At 38.8% G+C, this 20,513-nt stretch overlaps 1 protein-coding gene across 1 annotated transcript in view; it reads left to right on the top strand.

Moving 5' to 3' along the window:
- The window catches only part of LOC119893536 (A disintegrin and metalloproteinase with thrombospondin motifs 20-like), a 94,902-nt gene that overhangs the window by 51,464 nt on the left and 22,925 nt on the right, over positions 1–20,513 (top strand). Inside the window, 12 exon segments of the mRNA XM_038705754.1 lie at positions 6,571–6,737; positions 6,976–7,105; positions 7,799–7,925; positions 8,033–8,243; positions 8,356–8,520; positions 9,025–9,195; positions 10,151–10,270; positions 12,523–12,630; positions 15,129–15,293; positions 16,094–16,363; positions 18,313–18,474; positions 18,750–18,926. Of these exon segments, the coding sequence (XP_038561682.1) occupies positions 6,571–6,737; positions 6,976–7,105; positions 7,799–7,925; positions 8,033–8,243; positions 8,356–8,520; positions 9,025–9,195; positions 10,151–10,270; positions 12,523–12,630; positions 15,129–15,293; positions 16,094–16,363; positions 18,313–18,474; positions 18,750–18,926 (1,973 nt within the window).

Below are 20,513 nucleotides of genomic sequence, written 5' to 3' on the forward strand. Positions count from 1 at the left end.
ATATGTGTATAATACTATGCACACACTTAACAATGCTCCATTTCCTTATTCATTAGCAACCAAGAAAGTTGTAGTTAAATACAGTATTGAATAGAGAATCTTATGTTCTGATCTAATACCTTTCTCCTTGTAGAGAATCCTTTCTGAAATTTGGCTTTTTTCTTTCTAGATGCAGTGAAGTTGCAAGGCTTCCTTTTTAGGAAAAACCCTTCTGGTTCTCATTTTCCAGTGAAATGTTTTACAATATGATACTTGGGTGACTTTGTAAAACAATATAAGCTATCAGTACTTTTTTTCTGTGTACATATGTATATAGGAATGTAAGGAATAAAATACAATAAAAGTAGAATCAGTTAAAATTCTATGTATTATAAATAATATTCATACTAATACACCTATATACAATACAGGTAACATTCTACATAGGTGTAAAAATATTTACACACTAAGCAATCAATATACAATAACAACTATCTTACAATCTGATACAGTCAGAATATACTATCTTATACAATACTATATATATATATATATATATATATATGTACATGTTTATATTTAAATTTGATAGTTTAGTTACAAACAGCCTTGATGAAAACATACAAGGGGTATTGGTAAAAATGTTCAACTTACCTCTCGCTTTGGTCTTCAGGATGGAAAGATGAAAAAGTTTTTCAAAAGAACAACACAGTGAAATATCTACATACCGTTAAGATGACAGATAGATAAATGGATGACTGGTAAACGATTAGTAAGAATAGTAAAGAAATTTTAAAGTTGGTTTTCCTCCTTCAAAAAACTGCATACTTGTCAACACTTCCACAAGACACCAAAGACTGCCATGCACCTTCTCTGAGGAGCCCAGAATATATACACATCCTGACTAGCTATCTGGACAGTGATTGGTTCTTAGGATAAGACATCAAATGCTAACTACTGCTGGCATAGTAATGCAAATGTTTCTGGCAATTAGATATAGTTTGATTTACTTTTGTTTACTGTGGTAGACATGTCAGACATACTGCTTGAAGGTATGTTGTGGATTTTTAGAAAGAGTTACACATGTCTTCAGTTAATGATGTAGATTTAAAAGAATCCTCTACATTTAAGTGACTAGAGCCTATGTGATTCACAAATGTTTTAAGGTTGAAATGTTGAGAGCTGTCTCTGAGAAGTCATCTTGGGTGAGGGTTGTGAAGTTTCAGTCATTGTTCTCCATTGTGTGCAGCGTGGGGGATGGTTTCTTGTTGCTGACGATGGTCGTTAGGGCGTCAAGATCGCAAACCAGTGACTTGGCCTTTGTAATGCAACTTCTCTGGAGTCTTGTGGGAGATATTTTGAAACTGTAAAGCGGATGTACAATACTCCACTTTTGTTGAAAATTGTACCCTATGTTACAAGCTACTCACAAAAAGTAGCTAAATAAGGTGTTTTACACCAGAAAACATCTACTAAGAATTAGTATAATAACCATACATATGTGCGATTTAGTACACCCCCAAATAATGGGGTTGAATAACTTTTAAAATATCACCAAATGAATTTTAAAGCGATTGTGTATAATATGGAGTTAATTTATTACACTAGTATGGACAAAAATACAGCAACACCTACCATTACTTTTATGACATCCCATTCTAAATCCATAGGCAAGATTTCCCTTAACAACCCATGAAAACACCCCTACCAAATTTATTAGGACAGGGGTAGCACCTTTGCCATATAGTGTATTTGGATGGAAATCTATCTCAAAAGAAGAAGACTGATGGTCTCTCTGATTGGTCTGACACATGATCAACAATGCTTAAAGTCACTGAAAAGGTTACAAGCAGTGGGAATCATTTAATATGTAAGCTTACAATGAATGTCAACCAGGCATTCATAGTCATTCAAATTCTAGGTCACTCTCTTCTGATGAATTTAAACTTCTACGTATATTAAGTGTAGTGGTGGAGTTACCTACAGCCTGTCTCAGAACCAACATATGCCTTATTGTCTTGCTCAGATTTTTATTATTTGGTCATTTGTCCTTGCTTTTTGTGCTTCTACCATAGGTATTTAGGCTATGTAGTTAAAAGGCTTCTGTTTTATTTGCCTTAATTGTGTTTATTGAGTGTTTAATTTATTTTGTGTTACATGCCACTTGTGTCAGGGATACTATAATTTAACAGTGGTGAGAACTTCTCTCAGGCTTACCAATTTGTAAATATGCTATACAAACTGGCATACATTTCTTTTAAGCGTATTGTTGAAACCCAAAATGTAGAGTGGCCATTATAGTGCAGTATACAGTAAATTGAGGGTCAAAGTTAAGAGAGAAGAGAGCAAGAAACTTTCAGTTTATGAGCGTGTGTCTTCAGGAGCATGTGCACCATACACAAATGAGTTCTTACTGCAGTGGCCCAGTTCTAATCAAACCTGTGGCTTATTAGCATGCATCTCCTCTCTCCTGTATTTATTTTCTCTCTTTGGCTGTACCATCATCAGATTTTTATTAGAATTGGGTGTTTGGGCACTTTTACTAAACATATGTCTACATATATTTCTACCGTTTTCTTTTTGTGGTTGTAGGAAACTGTTATTAGCATCCAATGCAGAGTTAAGCTAAATACAAAATCCTGGAGAAAGTGTGAGTGCTGTCTCTGAGAGGTGACCTGGAGCAGGTGAGGGGTGTGAACGTGTGTCTGATTGTCTGCAGTGAGAATCTGTGTCTGATTGTCTGCAGTGTGGGGGAGGGTTTCTTGCGACCAATGATGATCGTTAGGCCTTTGAACTTGAACTACTTAACATTTCACACTTGCACCCAATATTGTGTCTCGCCTAGTCTTGTAAACTTAGTGTCTCTTCAAACCCCAAGTAACCACAGATTATATTTAGTTTAAATTATAAGTTTCTCTTAGAAATTATCAATTTCTTTTTTATTTATTCATGCTGGAGTGTGAGTGTCAATCCATGCTATCTAAGAGGGAACTTGTGTCATTATGTACCAGCCAACAGTGGACATTTTTGTAATGCAAAACAACAAACAAAATGCATTCCGTTACATACAGATTAAAGATACATGTACATTGTAAAATTGATTGAAATCCTGTGATTGTCATAATTGGTCAATATACTGGGAAAATTGGGGGCTAAATCCTTTCAAAGGGCTGGTGAAAGTTCATAATAAATCTGTTTTTAGCAAATAAAAAAAGAACATTAAGAATCTTCCTGCTGACATTTACTTCCTAATTAAATTTATTTATCATGCTTGAGGAATATTTAATGATGTTGGAGTGTGACTGTTGCTCCATAGGATCTAAGAGGGACATGTGCCCTATGTAGCAACAGTGGATTCCTGTCATTTAATGTGTCATCGGTAATAGTCTTTTTGTCATGGGTAATGTGGGTTACACATTTCTTAGCAAAGGACAGCAGCTTCTCAGGTGGAGGATCAAACTTCAGGCTCTTGAATTTTTAAGTTGTAAAGTTTGTGCTTTAATGTTTTGTTTGGAGAAAGGAGGCAAGTTCAGAATAGGGAATGTGTGTGGGTCAAAAAGCGTCAAATACCAGTGAACTAGTTATGAGCAATACTTTGAATGAAGAACATATTATGAGTTGGAAAAGACTTAATTGAGAGTTATTTGGAAACTATTACTTGTTACATAACAATAGACCTTATTTACAAGTATAACTAAAGATTCTATTTAGGTTACATTATAATTTTCTTTAAGAATCATACATTCTTTTTACTCATCCATGTTGCAGTGTGAGTGTCGATTCATGCTATCTAAGAGGAATTGTGTCATTATATACCAGCCAACAGTGGACATTTCTGTAATGCAAATCAACAAACAAAATGCACACCTATAAATATAGATTAAAGAAACAAGTACATTGTAAAATTGATTAAAATCATGTCCTAATTGGTCAATATCATATTTGGAAGATTTGGGGGCTAAACCATTTCAAAGGTCTAGTAAAACTTAATAAATATGTTTTAGCAATTAATAAAAAATTAATACAAAGTATCTTGCTGCTGACCATGTTGTTCCTACTTTTTATTTATTTATCTTAAAGTACTTATGACTCTCCTGACTTGTGGGCAGCCCTTCATTTTGATGCAGTGTCAAGATTGAAAATGGTTAAGCCATCAACTAAAGCTGAGACATCATATTTCATTACAAAACAATAATAACAAATCATGCTTGAGGAATATTTAATGATGTTGGAGTGTGACTGTTGCTCCATACTATCTAAGAGGGGACATGTGTCGTTATGTAGCAACCAACAGTGGATTCCTGTCATTTAATGCCATACAAGTGTGGACCTTTTTTTCTGTAGGCAATGCGGACCAGTAAATATTATGCATTCCTGATGAAAACTCATCAGGACATTAATGCTTCATGAATTAATTTGGGTAGCCCTTTATATTAGGGCTTGTCCATAAAGTACACAGGTACATCTAAGCTTGCATGTCTGTAACTAAACCAGCATTTTCATTCCACACTTCAACAAGGGATCGACTTTGCCTCTGGATGTCATGTCATCGGTAATAGTCTTTTTCTCATGGGTAATGTGGGTTACACATTTCTTAGCAAAGGACAGCAGCTTCTCAGGTGGAGGATCAAACTTCAGGCTCTTGAAGGTTTAAGTTGGTAAAGTTTTACTTATGACTCCCCAAACTTGTGGGCAGCCCTTCATTATAATACAGTGTACATGTTTAAGCCATCCATTAAAGCTGAGACTTTATATTTCATTACAAAAACATAACAAATCATGCGGAATAATTATTGATGCTGGATGTTGGAGTGTGACTGTGCTCCATACTATCTAAGAGGGGACATGTGTCGTTATGTAGCAACCAACAGTGGACTCATGTCATTAAATGCCATACAAGTGTGGACCTTTTTTCTGTAGGCCTAATGCAAACATGAAAATACCATGCATTCCTGATGAAAACCCATCAGGACATCATTTATTTGGGTTGCCTTTTATCTTACAGTCTGAAGCTTAATACTAGTTAGGAAATCTACTATTGCTGAGCCTTTAAGTTTGTTTCAAAAGCATATTATCAAATCATGTGTCAACAGACTGCTTAGTTGAGATTATATTTTCTCATAAGTATTATTGTTTTGATTCAAAACCAGTCTAAGATTCAGTTATTAAGAGCAAATACAAAGTAACTCTTTAAAATGCATACATCACAGGTCATAAAAATGACCATCCCACACAGAAGAATATGAATTCCCCTAAGAGAAAATTAAAATAAGTGCACTAGTGTAATAAGATATTTTATTATTATTTAAACGGTATTTGAAACCTAGATCAAGTAATTTTTGTTGGTAATACTGTAGTGCTTGATATCAATGCATGCAGCAAAGTTACTTCTGAATTAAAGTTTAAAGTTTATTTATTTCAGTTAAAGTGATTAAAGTTTGGATCACGGTGAAATGTTTACACATCGCTCACATTAAAGTTAAATTATCCATTTTTGAAAGAAACAAAGAAAGTCTTTGAAGGTAAAAACAGTCATTAGGTGAGAATGAGCACAGACAGTTCCACTGCATAACAATGGAGGTCCCTCTTGGATAGGTAGCTATCGTTTAAGGATCTAAGTCCCCTCTTGGCAATTTCTTTAAAAAGCAAAAAAAAGCAAATTTGCAGTAATATTATGTTAAAAGACAGTAAAAGTAAATTTTGTATTATATTTATTTTACTTCAAAAGGACTGGAAACACAGGTCCACACTTGGCAGTTTACTCCGACGGTGCACTGTTGGATAGGTACGCGTGTATGTGTGTGTGTGTGTGTGGGGGGGGGGGGGTGGCTGTAGGTCTGCACATTCTAAGATTTGTTGTTTGTTTTATTTTTATTTTTCTATTTCTGCAATCATCATTGACGCTTTTGTAATGGCAACAAAAGTCTGTAGATCATTGCCAAAACCCACAGACCTCACAGTCGTCTTTGGGCTAAAGATGACTAGCTGGCATTCAACAATGTGCAGAATGATATGTAAACACTGTGGCATCTAGAGACTTAATCACATACATTGTTTCGGCATGCACTCTCAGATTGTAATTAACTGCATGTTTCTTGGAACTGTTGGAGGTAGAGAAAGAGGTGGTTGGTGTTCATTATGGCATTATGTGGTTGTTTGCCAAGTGTGAGTGTCTATACATGTGTTCCTGTGTGTTATTTTTGTGCATATGTGTATTTGTTTGTATTTGCAGTCAGGGGAGATCCTTTGTTTGCATTGCAATGTCAGTCATTAAGAAGAGTCACGCAGTCTAACTCCAAATAACTGCAATTTAGTGCCACCAGTGTTTCAACATACCTCCCCTGTAACAATGGCGTTGTAGAACAAAAGTTTGGCAACTCAAGAGACTTTAGAGAGAGGAAAGAGTTTCCTTAACATATAGCCTGAAATGATAAATGCCATGTCTCGTAAACATTCCCAAAACCAAGAGCAAAACTTATTTAGGAACCAAACATTCCTTCACTTACACTGAACTCTTTCACATTTGGATTTCCATGTTGTTTATGGTTCGTGGTCAGATTTGTTATTCTTATCTGCCCTTTCTTATTCCAGCATTGTCTGATAGCCAGTCCAACTCCCTCCTGAATGGGAACTTTGTGGTGGCCATGTTCAAAAGGGAAATCACCTTCAAGGGAACCATCATTGACTACAGCGGCTCGGACACAAAAGTGGAGCGCATCAACTGCACTGAGCGCATTGAGGAGGAGCTCATTCTGCAGGTATTAGGAGGACGCTTTCTCCTCTTTGTTTTTCATTACTGTGTTTTCTTTGTCAGTCACTCCTACATTAGTTATACTGTATTTCCCTCAGCCTCCTCTCACTCTCCTTTAGTCTCGATCTCTACATCTCCTCCTGTAAACGTTTTCTTCCTTCTCACCCACCGACATATGGAGCCAGCTAGATAGAAAATCAGTGTTAAGTCTTTCGACCTTGTCTTCCCCACCATCGTTTCCACAGGTCTTGTGTGTGGGAAACCTCCACAACCCAGACGTCCGCTACTCCTTCAACATACCCATCGAGGAACACAGGGAGCAGTTTGTGTGGGATCCCTCAGGCTCCTGGCTCGAGTGCACTCGCATCTGTCAGGGTAAGATCTCAGCTTGGCTTCCAAATCTCCACACATGAATAACAGGATCAATTCTCTTATAATACACGTATAAGTACATATTTAATGTAAATTTAGGCCCATAGTTATTTAAAAAATTGTGATTGTGAACAAAAGTGTATTGCTGAAGAGGCTTGTGATCCAACTGACATGCACATTTCATAGCTACTCTTAATGTAAACCGAAATATATACCACCAACAAATCTGTAAAAAGTGTGAAATTTATAGGAACCATAATGTGTCTTTATTACATGAAATCATATTACATGGATATGGATCTTTGCATCACTTACACACCTCTGGATACACCTCTGGACTCATCCCCTCTTTCGATAAACCCCCCTCCCGGCAACCCCAGTGTGACCCCGGCCAATCACATCGCCTGACACCTTCCCCTTAGCTTGGCCCTTAACCCGTCTTAGCCCCTCAAATTTTTGTTTTAGAAAAAGTCTAGTCAGGCTCCCAGTGGGTCAAAGTGCACAGCGGATCCAGTAAATAGATGTATTTGTGGGGTCTGAGACCGACATGGACCCATAAGGCTGTATGATGAAGGACTGGATGTCAGAAAGCTGGTCAGACTTGTTAAAGATGAAGAAATGTGATATTTTGGCAAGTGACCTGTCTGCCAGATGTTGTCTGATTTGAACCCTGCTTTTCGTCTTGTGTGTGTGCAGGTGAGCGAAGACGAAAGGCGGTATGTGTGCGTAAGAGTGATCACCTTGAGGTATCGGACCAACGCTGTGAACATTTACCTCGTCCTGTTGCTGTTACTGAGCCCTGCAACACTGACTGTGAAGTCAGGTGTGCATTAATGCACAAAGACACACACATACACCCACCAAAAACAAACAAGAAAAATCTACCGAGTACACACAGGCAACCATTTGTCTACCTCCCCTCTCACACAGGTGGCATGTTGCTGGAAAGAGCGAATGTTCTGCTAAATGTGGGCCAGGCTACCGCAGCCTGGATGTTCAGTGTATGAAGTACAGCCTGATGAAGAGACAGAGTGAGAGGATGGAGGCCAGCGCCTGTGGAGACACTGCCAAACCTCAGACCAGAGAGCCCTGCCACGGGGATTGTCTGCTTAAGAGCTGGCAGTACAGCACATGGTCACAGGTACAATTTCACTAATAATAATTTCATAATCATTTCATTATTGGAGAAATTACAGCATAGATTAACACATGTGTAAGTGGGCTGAACATGTTTAAACTATTCTTGTAAACAGTGCTCTAAGACATGTGGACGTGGAAGCCGTAGCAGAGAGTCTTACTGTATAAACAACCTGGGTAGACGGCTGGTGGACAGAGAGTGCAACGATTACCAGAGGGTGGTCACTGAAACCTGCAACGACCAGCCTTGTCCGAAGTGGACTGTTAGCGAGTGGAGTGAGGTGGGGACATCTCACACGCATGCGCACACACACAGCAACACTTTCCAAAAGCAGCAAGAAGGTTGAAAAACATATTTGTTAAGCTCGAGAAGGGGACTACAAAGCATAAATCTACAAACTTTGATACAATTACTGTCAGAAAACCATCCTTCAGCACAGCTCACCACTGACATAGGTTAATAGTAAAGTCTGGGGTGTGTAATATTATACAGGAGGTGGACCAGATTGCCATGAAATAATAATGACATAATACAGTTATTAAGTTATACCTAGCCACATCCAGTGCAACACAACAAGACAGTCCTTCCTATAAATCCTACCTTGAAAGGTCAAATGATGATTTTAAAGTTTGTATTAAAGGTTGTAAATGTATTTTCTAACAGGTGAATGTCTGATTTTGAATGCCCAAATGTACACACTCACACACAATTTCTTGTTGATTACATTTTCTCTACCTTTTCCACCATCATCTCACACCCTGCCACACCCACCATCCTCACCCAGTGCCTGGTGACTTGTGGGAAGGGAATGAGGCACAGACAAGTGTCCTGCAGCATGGGAGCTGGGGAGGAGAAGCTGAGCGAGCACTTCTGCGACCCATCTAGCAAACCTCCTGCTGTGGGGAGCTGCAAGCTGCCTGAGTGTGCGTCCTGGCAGGTCGGCGTCTGGGGAGCGGTGAGTCCTGCAGACACACGCGCACTTGCACACACACACATTCACACAGCTACGACATAGACACAAGGGCGAGGTGACTTGACGCAGTGTTTGACTGTGGAAATGGCTTTCACGTGTGGCTTGCCGTCTAACAGTGTGACTCGTATCTGTTACACTGTGTGTGTGTGTGTATGTGTGTGTGGTCACAGAGAGAGAATGTAATGTGTAGGAGTGATGGTGTATATTTCAAGTTAGTGTGTGTGTGTGTCTGTGTTTGTTTGTAACCTGATATAACGGCAAGTTACGATGGAGTGCGCTCTGACTCCAGCTGCCATTTCCTCCACGGTGCTTTCACTTTGCCCTCATATCCTGTCAGACTAAACCTGACCCACAGTACACACACACACACACACATACACATGTTCCTATACATTAAAATGTCTTAAGTTTCCAACTGTTTCTGTATAGTCGTAGCCCTGTTAGGATAAAGCACAAATTGAATGAAACATGTATGAATGGGTGTCTTTGGCCATTCATAGTCTAGTTTATACATGTAGATCTAATACCGCCACACGTGTTTGTTTGAAGTCAGATAGTGGTATTTACAGAGCTGGAATATATTGGCTGGTTAATGCCTATGTAATTATAATTTGCTGGTCAAATAAACCTATCCTGTGGCACTACCTCTGCACTCTTATTGTACCTGAATGTGGTCAAATCACCTCGTATGTGAGTTAAGAATTGGGTAAAGGGTCGAGTTGAGACTGTGGGTATGTGTGTGAACGCATGTGTCCAAATGTGTGCATGCATGTCAGAGTCTTACCCAGGCTCTGCTGAGCTGAACCTTGACAGAAGCCCCATCTAAGATTACAACCTTGACGTACTTAGATAGAGATTGAGATAACTTGTGGTTGACTGGGATTCTCTCTTCTTGTGTTTGTGTGTGTGTATGTGTCTGTGTGATTTTGTCTTTCAGTGTGCGGTGACCTGTGGCCATGGCTACCAGATGAGAGCCGTTAGGTGTGTTTCGGGGGACTACGGGGACACAGTAGATGACAGAGAGTGCAATGCTGCGGCGAGGCCGAGAGACAGTCAGGTAAAAAAAAAAATAATTACACACTCCGAACTGCTCAAATAACCAAAAGTTCAACAGTCAAATTTCAGTCTTAGTTGTCCCAGAGTCACTGGTTTTCTCTTGGGGAAATAAATAAAATGCAAGTCAAAAATGACCTACAGCATTAAATCGTGCATACGTGATTGAATGAAGATGCCATATATTATGCATATCTGAGGTCAGGACACAAACAAGACACAAAGCTCAATTGTTTTTTGGAAATTTCACTTCCTGGATTTTTTACAAGTATGAGTATGTTGGCTAACATTTATTTTCACCCTGATTTTATGTTTACAATAAGTTTGAAAGTTTAGTAGGGCCCTCTTGGACAATTCAGAATATGCTTCCGCTAACATAAAATAACTGCTGATTACTGTAAATTAGGGATACACAATATATTGACTCAATATCTTTATTGAAATATCATGTTGCAATACGATATGTTGCAGATACTATGCATGCTTTTGTGGAGAGATGCGTCCATAGCTGTGTGGCTTAGTTGTGTTAGATTAAGAGCCCGCTTTAAAACGGATGGGGACAACAAAACAACAGAGATTAAAGGTGAAACGTATCAGAAACAGGGCCCATCAACTTGCTCCCCCCCCCCCCCCTATGTTTAAGACTATCAAAATCAATATCATTATCACAATATTCATGACCAACATTGCAATATCACATTTTGGTAATATTGCGCAACTTTACTGTGAATCTTGCAACCAGACATTCCAGATTTAGATCACTGTTGAGCCAAGGAATAGGTTACCTGGCTACCAGGGTTGTTTTAACCTTTAATCCTACAAGATAGTATCACTACTAAGCCAACTTAACACAGGATTAAGTGATTTTTATGGCCACTTTGGAAGCTACAGGGCAAGCTGTAAACACAACATTGGCCTGTTATCACTTTGGCAAACAATTATCTATTTAAACATCCAGAAGACACGTAGCGACATGAGTATTTATTTGGATTCATTTTTCTATCCACAACTACAACTGATTGCCATACTGGCTGGAAGTCCAAAACTCACATTCCTTTTAGCTAGAAATATATTTTAGATAGAAATATCTGGCACTTACTCTGCAAAGTATACCCTATGTTTACTAGCTAGTTTCTAAGTTTGCCAGTCTGCCGTTGCCGTGCTGGGCAGGGAGATTATAGTAGGTTGATAAGAACATTTTCAGTGAAAACAGCAGCAGGTTAATGAGAGCGGTAGTAATGAACCAAACACTAAAGTTGTGGGCCGGAAAACCAAAACAATGCTAAAATCCTTCGTAGAGCTGAACTGTAGAGTGAAGTGATAATAATTCGCAGTGAGTTTGTCACTGTGAATGACCCTTTTCACATTACTCATAGTTATTTGATCCATTGTTACTATAAAAAAAATTAAATAGTGCAGCTTTAAATCTCACTGGCTTAATTTGTACAGTGAGATTTGAACCTAAAAATATCTACTGGTCACTCTGATTCTGATTCCAGCTCAGTGAGTGACCACATTCATTCAGTTATTTTGATGCTGTAGCCAGGGAGAGCTCTTGTCAATGTTTTTTTTTTTTTAAATTAAGAGCATCTCCACTCACCTGCAAAGTATCCTTGATCGCCACTCTTCGACGATGCTGTTAAATCAAGCGTATGACCTATAAACTACAAACTTTAGTGAAGCAAACATTGCAACCTAGTTAACGTCTGCAGTCTCTTTAAATGTTGGCTTGTCCTGCTTTGCGTTGACCAAAAGTCCAAGCCAGTGTCAATGTGGACAAAGACTACAAGGCTGCAGCACACTTTACCTGAGTGGTTCAAGTATATACCATAAGGGCTCTTAGACGCTGATGGACAGAGAGTGTTGAACTGATGACCTTTCAGTCTCCGGATGGGTGATCTGTCTCAGATCAGGTCACTACAATATGGACAGACATTGTATTAGGTGGATATACAAGCTTTGAAATGGTACTAAACTAACAGCTTGAGACATTCTTAACCACAATAATGTACATAAATAACCTTATGTTTCAAGCATTTTTTATTTTGTGTGGTTATTTGTCTATAACCGTTAACCCTGTTCCTTTTGGACAATTTTAGTCATTAGAGCACATGTTCTAGATCTTTGCATCCAAGGGAGTCTCTGAAATGTATTTAGAAATATTCTTGGCATATTTACTCCCGCCACTGCAATGTAGTGATATATGACTCTCGATAATTACTAATTTTACCCTATTTGCATGATTGTTTTTTGTAGGACTGTGAGATGCATGCGTGCCCATGGTCCTCTCTGCCACAGAGCACACCACTTCCTGACAACTCTGCTCAGCTCCTGACTCAGTGGAGATACGGCTCCTGGACTGCGGTAAGGAACAAGTAGGGTTTATTTGGTCTTTCAGAACACGTTACAGTCGGTAGGTTAACCTTATACAGTCCAAAAGAATATACAAAAGCAATGCGGTTTTTGTACCTGTGTGCTGTTTCATTCATCTTTCTGTGTGTGTATAGCTTGAGGGGCATGATCTACTGGGCTTTGGAATCAGACCCTGTCTTAAACAAAGAATTAAAAATGAGAAAACTGATGAAAAAGGTTGTTTATCTGTGTGTACGTGTGTTTCTGTGTATTTAATAGAGGAAAACCACACTAGTAATGATGAGTCTCATGCATGTGTGTTTTCAAATATAAGGTTGACATAATCAACTTTATTGTAAATCCCAACATTCTTTCAGTACGTACTGTACAGGACCACGATCCTGTTTGGCATTGACTCTTTTACCCCCTGCTGCATCTACACACACGCATACACACACACACAGGCTCCACTGTCTGGGCTGAGAGGCCCCTCTGTCTCTGTGATACTTTGCATTGTTACTCGTCGCAAATGAAAACCAGATTTCATCTAAACACAAGTCTATGGTTTCTAAGATTGAACCCCGTCTGCCAATCTGAAAGTTGGTGTGAGCTCACATGTCAAAGAGGCCAGCGCCAGTGTGGTCTAACAGACACACACAATACATGCACAGATACACATTCCCCCAAACAGCGGACCTGCCATCCTATTTGGAGTGTCACTGATATGAGAGGAATAATAACATGCCTATTTAAGCTGGAGCCATTTGATTGCATTAGGTATTCATCCCCTGAAAAATGTTGACCGTGATGTCCCATTGAGATGGCAGGGGTACAGCTTTAAATTATAAGCAGGTGAAAATTGATTAGGGAGTCATTTCAGGACACAAGTAATAGTAGAGAAAATCATTAACACATTTATTTGTGACACCAGGTAAAGAATCCACAATATGATTTTCATCCAAAAATGTTGCTGTTACATTTAGAAATGTCTGTTACTTCTTATAACATGGACACATGATGACTGGAGATGTTACTGAACCGCAAAAAATCCTTCTCTACAGACAACAACAAATTATTGTACAAGTCTTGAGAAACCTACTAGCATCAAAAAAACAAAAACAAAACAAACGTGAATGCAGGTTTGTTTGTCAGCTCCGGTAAAAAAAACAGGAGCAGAAAAGACAGATCAAGACTATTTATGCTGAAACAAATTTAAAGAGGTGGTATTATGCTTTTTGGCACTTCCCCTCTCCTTTATTGAGTTATATATCTTTTTTGTGCATGTAATAGGTTTGCAAAGTGAAAAAGCCCAAAGTCCAGCCCAAAGGGAGTTTCCATCTCCCACAGAAAACTCTGCTCTGAACTGCTGGAAAACAGCTCGTTTATAGTCCAGCTGTTTCCCTTAAGCAAAATGCGCATCATATAACGCTCGCCAAGCAGCTAGTCCGACACGCCCTCAAAAACACCAGTGGAAAAACACTGAGCTGCAGCACACACCTTTCCTCTCCCTTCCAAACACTAGCTACCCTCCAGTCAGTGGACATAAAGTTGTTACTGTGATGTAGAGACAGAGCTCAGTTAAAACTTTATGGATGAAAGATACATTTGTTACAGATTAATAACTCACCACTCTGAAACTCTTTCTCCAGTCTATGTTGCCAAGCTGGTCGTCAACATATACAGCTGAACCAAAGCTGTGTTTACCGGCTTCTCACTGACCCGCCCTTCTCTGCTTCTGATTGGCTAGTAGTCCTTAACTAGGAACTACGCATGTGGAACTCCCAACAAAGATCATGTAGAGGCAAGATGTATCACTCTATAGCTAAAACGAAGCGTTCAACACAGGGTGAAAAGAGGAGCTGCAGCAATGTGCAGTATGACAAAAATATGGTGTGTTTTGAAAATTAAACCATGTAAACCTGTTCTGATACAACCCCTAAATAAGATTTTGAACCTGAAAATGAGCATAATACCACTTCTTTAATAACCGTATGCAAATTGTGCTCAATAACATGATTTCTCGTAGAAAACATATATGATATAAATCATCCTCAAACAAGATATTACAACTTTTTTGAAGTGTGCTATTTGCATTGTGGTGGGAATCTTCTCAAGGAAGTGATCAAAAATGTATTTTTTAAGAAACAAGGGGGCACTGGGTAACTTTCAGGTAAATATTGTTCCAGCTCACCAATGTCACTTACTATAAAATATCGAGTATATGTCTTCTACAGATGCTATAAATCTATAGATACATCATATATATTACATACAGTATATATCTCATTACCATTTTGGTCTGCCACTTTGCAAAAATAGTATGGCACAGCTTACATGGCAACATTGTGGTGCATTTTCTAAACTGTCGCACTCTACCTTGTAATAATTTTGAAAACTAGAATGCATTTAATGGCATCACTTAAAAACCGCATGATACAAACATTTTTAAAATTCCACATAAGACAAATATTTATCTATATTAAATATTTATTTATCCGCATGTTCTCCAGTGCTCGGTGTCCTGTGGCAGGGGAAAACAGGCACGTTATGTCAGCTGCAGAGATGCCCAGGGAGGAGTGGCTGACGAATCACACTGTGCCCACCTGCCCCGCCCCCCGGAGTCCTCCGCCTGCTTCAGCCCCTGTGGCCAATGGCGTGCCGGGGAGTGGTCTCCTGTGAGTTAAACATCCAACACTGTGTCCAGTCAATGCAGATGTTTTCCACTCTGGAGACTTTCAGTAATCACTCACAGTTCATTTTTCCAACAATGTGAAAATCACCCTGAAACAAGATGGCCATTTGGTTGTGTCGTGATCTTGGACGGTAAAGTATTGATTTGTGAATGTCGACATGGCAAGAGAGCCAAATCTTTTGATGATGTCTCTAAAAGACCAGGGCTGGGGATTGTCTAACTGGCAGTTAAATAGCCAGGGATGATTTACAGTGATACTGTCGCAATCTTTTAATCATGTGTTCGTGTGAAATTAAGTCCTCTTTAAATCTAAGAGCCTAAATGAAATATGTGAGGTCTTAAGTTCGTGAAATTCATGCCATGTTAAGCTAATTTCTACTGCTGTTGTATTCCCATTCACGGTATGTGGTGTATCACATCACATCAGGAAGCAATATATGGGACAATACATGTATATGGGAGCAATCAATGAAAACAACACTCCCAAAACTTAGGGCTGTTTTAGAACCTGGAAAATCTCCCATAAAAATCTCATTCAAGAAATGAATGGAAGAGGCCTTGGGAAAAGGAATGCAGAGATTAAATGTCAAGATACTGTCACATTTAGAAAGTATAGAATAAATACATCACATCATCACGTCAGACCACATCAGTCTAGAACACAATTCTTATAGCATTGCAGACCATGTAGCTGAGTCTGAATTAATTCAAGATTAAATTACTGTTTAGTTTTTTACATTATTGGACCTCCATGTTTAACACCTCTCTCCTCCATGTCCCAAGTGTTCAGTGACTTGTGGCATAGGAAGGAACAGCAGGCAGGTGGTCTGCTCTAACTACCACCAGCCAGTGGACGAGTCTTTCTGTGATCCGGATGATAAGCCTGCAACAGAACAGGATTGTACGGCGGCGCCCTGCTCCTCTATCTACCACCGTCAGCGCATCAATGACCAACCCTACGGATATCCCCAGGACCCGGGACGCCATCCTGGCCACAGCAGCTGGAATGTGCCGTCAGCAGACAACCAGTGGAGGACTGGACCCTGGGGCGCAGTATGTTCAGCATGTGATTTTGGAGAAATTGCACTGAGCAGAAGTATTTTGTCTTGTGGTAGATTCACTTTTGAAATTTCAGTAATAATTTGCATCATTTACTTCTCCATTAGTTACGTTTCTCAAGAGCTTCTCATGGAGCCTGATTAATATTCGTTATTGGCACACAAAATGTAAATTTCATAAGAAAGCCCATGAAGAATTAAATGTTTTTTTATGCATGGTCAGCATGGTACATGCTGTAGTATGCATAATGTTTTGTCCTGAGGGCCTGTGCGTGTCCGTAAACACATTCTTGTGAACACATTAACACATTGGCAGATGTTTTCATTTCCTCAGGCAGAGGGCCATACATGGTAAAGAACTTGACAAACAGCACCAGGGGACAGTTTTCAATGCATGTTTGGGACTTTAGAGTGTATATATGATGTGTCAGTGTATGTATAGACATTTAGGGCTCTATAGCTGTGTAACCAAGAAAAACTCTCGGTTACTTCAAGGTTTATTGGACATGTACAAACCCAAATGGTTCAGGGCTGTTCCTGGTCCTAATTCTCTTAATGTCCTTGGCCTTGAATCAAATTGTCAAAAAAGCACATGAGTAATGGGTGATTCTTAATAATAGTATAATCTTCCACCAATTGTAGGATACATGATGGCCTTAACTTTTAGTTGATTAAATAACTGCAGCCATTATATGTTATGTGCTCTTTCACCCCAAATTTGTGCTTTCACTTGCCTAGTCTCATGAATACAGAGCCCAGTGTGTTGTTTTAAAGAGAGGACCTGCTCCCTGCCAAAGGATAATTGACAGAAGTGAAAGGCTAAGATTTAACACCTAATTCCCATTTCTAATAAGCACAAGTCAGTTAACAGATGGCTGTTACTCCATCAAAAGACCTGGTTATTTTACTATGAAACTCTATTTGAGAGATCAATTTAATGTTTGTTAGGAGTTAAATGTTTTGTGGGGTTTTATCTTCTTTTCCCTTTTTCTGAAAGGCATGAGAAGAACATTGTTCTATTCCACCACTACCCCATCCCCCCAGCAGAGGCATTCATCCTTGCACACTTTTCAGTCTCACATAATGAACTTGACTGTAATCACTGCTGTTCAGGCTCACTCTGTGCTGTCCTCCCTCACATATATATAAAGAGCACTGAATGCACTCACTCCCATTGACAGTGGGGATGTGTAATTTTAATTGGATGCAGAGTGTACCTACTGCTCTGTTCAAGGCTGTGTTGTTCAGTGTTTGAGGCTGTCATTCATGGACTGATGTTTTTCATCTTTGGAAAAACATTTTGAACATTGCAGCTGGGTTTGGTCTTGGTTGCACTCATGTTTCATCAAACAGGTTGTGTATTGTGTATGTATTTGGGTGTGTCTGTACATGAGTGCCTGTATTTTTCTGGTTTCTAAATACTAAAAAGACCAATTTCAGTGGAATCTATGAAATCCTCTACATTATGTTTTGTAATGTATGTTTTTTTTAAGTGTAAAAAAGAAGGGCTAAATGCTTTTAATATGTTTAAACTTAGCAGGTGTGTAAAAAATGTTGCATAAGAGCTTGAGTTGTTGAAACAAACCATAGCATGAGCTTGTTTTTGTTATTTATGTACGAAAATTAAACAGCAGTGAAGTGTAGAATTAGGTACAAATGTATCTACTGGTGCTAGTATAGTATAATAATATATAAATGGAAAAACTTAAAGACATGTATGTATCTCACCTATCCCAATCATCTAACTAAGAAATGTACACATCATGCTAGGCCTTACAGTATGAGTACATAAAAGTACTTAAAAAAGCTTCCTTTAAATACATAAATCAACAGTTAAATCAACAGCCAGTAAGATCAGCTAAACCCAACCAATTATGGCTTGTGAGGCATATTTGTGTGTGCATTTGTCATAGTCCTCATTGACACACTTTGTTTGCTCTGCAGTGTTCTAGTACCTGTGCAGGAGGCTTCCAGAGGCGAGTGGTGGTCTGTCAGGATGCTGATGGACGCAGCAACAGCTACTGTGATGAGAGGGTCAAACCTACCGAGTCTAAGAGCTGTGATTCTGGGCCCTGCCCTCTGTGGAACTACGGTGTCTGGGGAGAGGTGAGGTTATGTTGGGTTTTTGTCCATACTCTTACACTTACACCACTTGCTCATTGTGAACTTTGTTACATTTCCCACACACCTTTGTTTTTCACAATTATCATCTGTTTTGTCTAAATTGTCTGTATGTCTGTCTCTCTCTTATCACTTTTTATACAAAAAACAGTATTTGTCCAATCTCAGTCTGAAAGAGTCCAGAGTTGCCCCACTGAAGCACATTATAAGACACATTCTTATATAATAGTGTAACATGAATTTCTGTTTGTTAATTTCAGTGCACCCAGACCTGTGATGGAGGAAGGAGGACTCGCCTGGTGGTTTGTCAAAGGCCCAACGGCCAGAGGCTCAATCACTACAACTGTGATGTCCTTGACAAGCCGACCGACATGGAGCAATGCAACCTGCAGGCCTGCCCAGGCTCTGCCTCCTGGCACCGCCGACCATGGAAGCCGGTACGATAGTACTATTCGTTTTCCTCCATCACTTATCTTCCTCTCTGAGGGCGCGTCACTGTGAGTAGACATAGTTTGTGCTAAAATGACTTCAGGCCTGTGCACTGAGTGTGTTTTTAGCCTTAAACTGTAGGAGTTTCTAACGTGAGCGCTGGGTTCCTTGCGCCAGTATTGGCTAACCAGCGCCAGCCCACCCAGATGGGCCCTGCAGTGGCATGGTGCTGATTAGAATCCTGAAAAAAAGAAACAATAAACAAAAACACAATGCTGCTCCACTTAGGGATCATTAAAACCACATGGATCCCATTTTGCACCAAGGCTCCAAATTAAAACCTATAAATCAGGACAGTGTTGTCCAACAATGCCATATATTTGTAGAGGCTTAACTCTAGAAAATATTTATTTCATATATGAGGCGTGAAGTAAATGTTCTTTGTTGTTATTGCTGTCTTCACCATGTATACAATGTACACAAGTGTATATTTGTGTATAAGAGTTAATATTATGATCTTTATTGAACAGCAACAAATGACTGTCAGTGTATTTTGTATATGTATCTCTGTACAGTATGATTTTTGTTTTTCAAGTAGCTAGTTTCGTTACTGAATATTATATTTAATATTTTTGCTGTTATTCTTGGTAAGGCCTCTTATATCTCTCTATGAGTAAATACAATTTGTACAGAGGAAAATATTTTCAAAACATGTTTCATTTGTATTTTTGATAATGTGTTTTTTTTACTTACGTTGAAATGCAATTCGGAATGGCTTCATCTTCATACAAATTAACCTTAAACAATATTCAAAAACTAAATTAAAAGTGCCTTGAAATCATTGAAATTAGGCATAATAATAATATTATTTCTAAAAATATGAATAGTTTTTTATATTTCAATAAAGTATATTGTCCAATATATGATGTATTCTATATCACAGAGGAAAACGGGCGGAAGCGCTGATAAAGTACACTGTAATTACCATTCAAACATATTTCTTTACCTGCTTCTTACTTTACATACAGTCCATTGGGCACAAGATTTTGTGCTATGTCACAAAAAACAATGGCTTGTCAAAATGAATCATTTTAAGTGTTAATGGAAACGGTGACACTTTGGACTTAAACCTAATGTCATATCTGTGAAAGGATGTCAGTCTGAGATTTAATCCAGTTTCTTTGTTATGGTAAGGTGCTATTAAATTTTACATTATATAATGGTGCATTGTAGGGATCATGAAGATAAAGTTTTTATCATATTTCCAGGCTTAGAATGAATTTATTTATTCTGTTAATGGTAGGCATCATCAGTGCAGCTTATTGAACATAAACCTGTCACTGCAGTACATCGAGGAGATCATTGAGCCGTTCTTTTTCAGCTTTCATCAATGTCTATAATACAAACTAAAGCACACAGATACCTCTCTTATAAAGTTATAGTCATTTGTTGCTGTGTCTGTTTAGTCCTTTGGCCAGTTTTTGTATTTCTGAAGGATTTTGTTTTTCAAATGAAACTTATTTATTTGTTTACAATAGCTTATTAATTGTTGCAGCTTTAATGTTTTGTTCCAGTTGATGTAACACTTTACTTGA

Source organism: Micropterus salmoides, unplaced genomic scaffold, assembly GCF_014851395.1.
Source record: "Micropterus salmoides isolate LMB-PRFRI ecotype aquatic unplaced genomic scaffold, ASM1485139v1 Ms_hic_scaffold_8, whole genome shotgun sequence".
Taxonomy (NCBI): domain Eukaryota; kingdom Metazoa; phylum Chordata; class Actinopteri; order Centrarchiformes; family Centrarchidae; genus Micropterus; species Micropterus salmoides.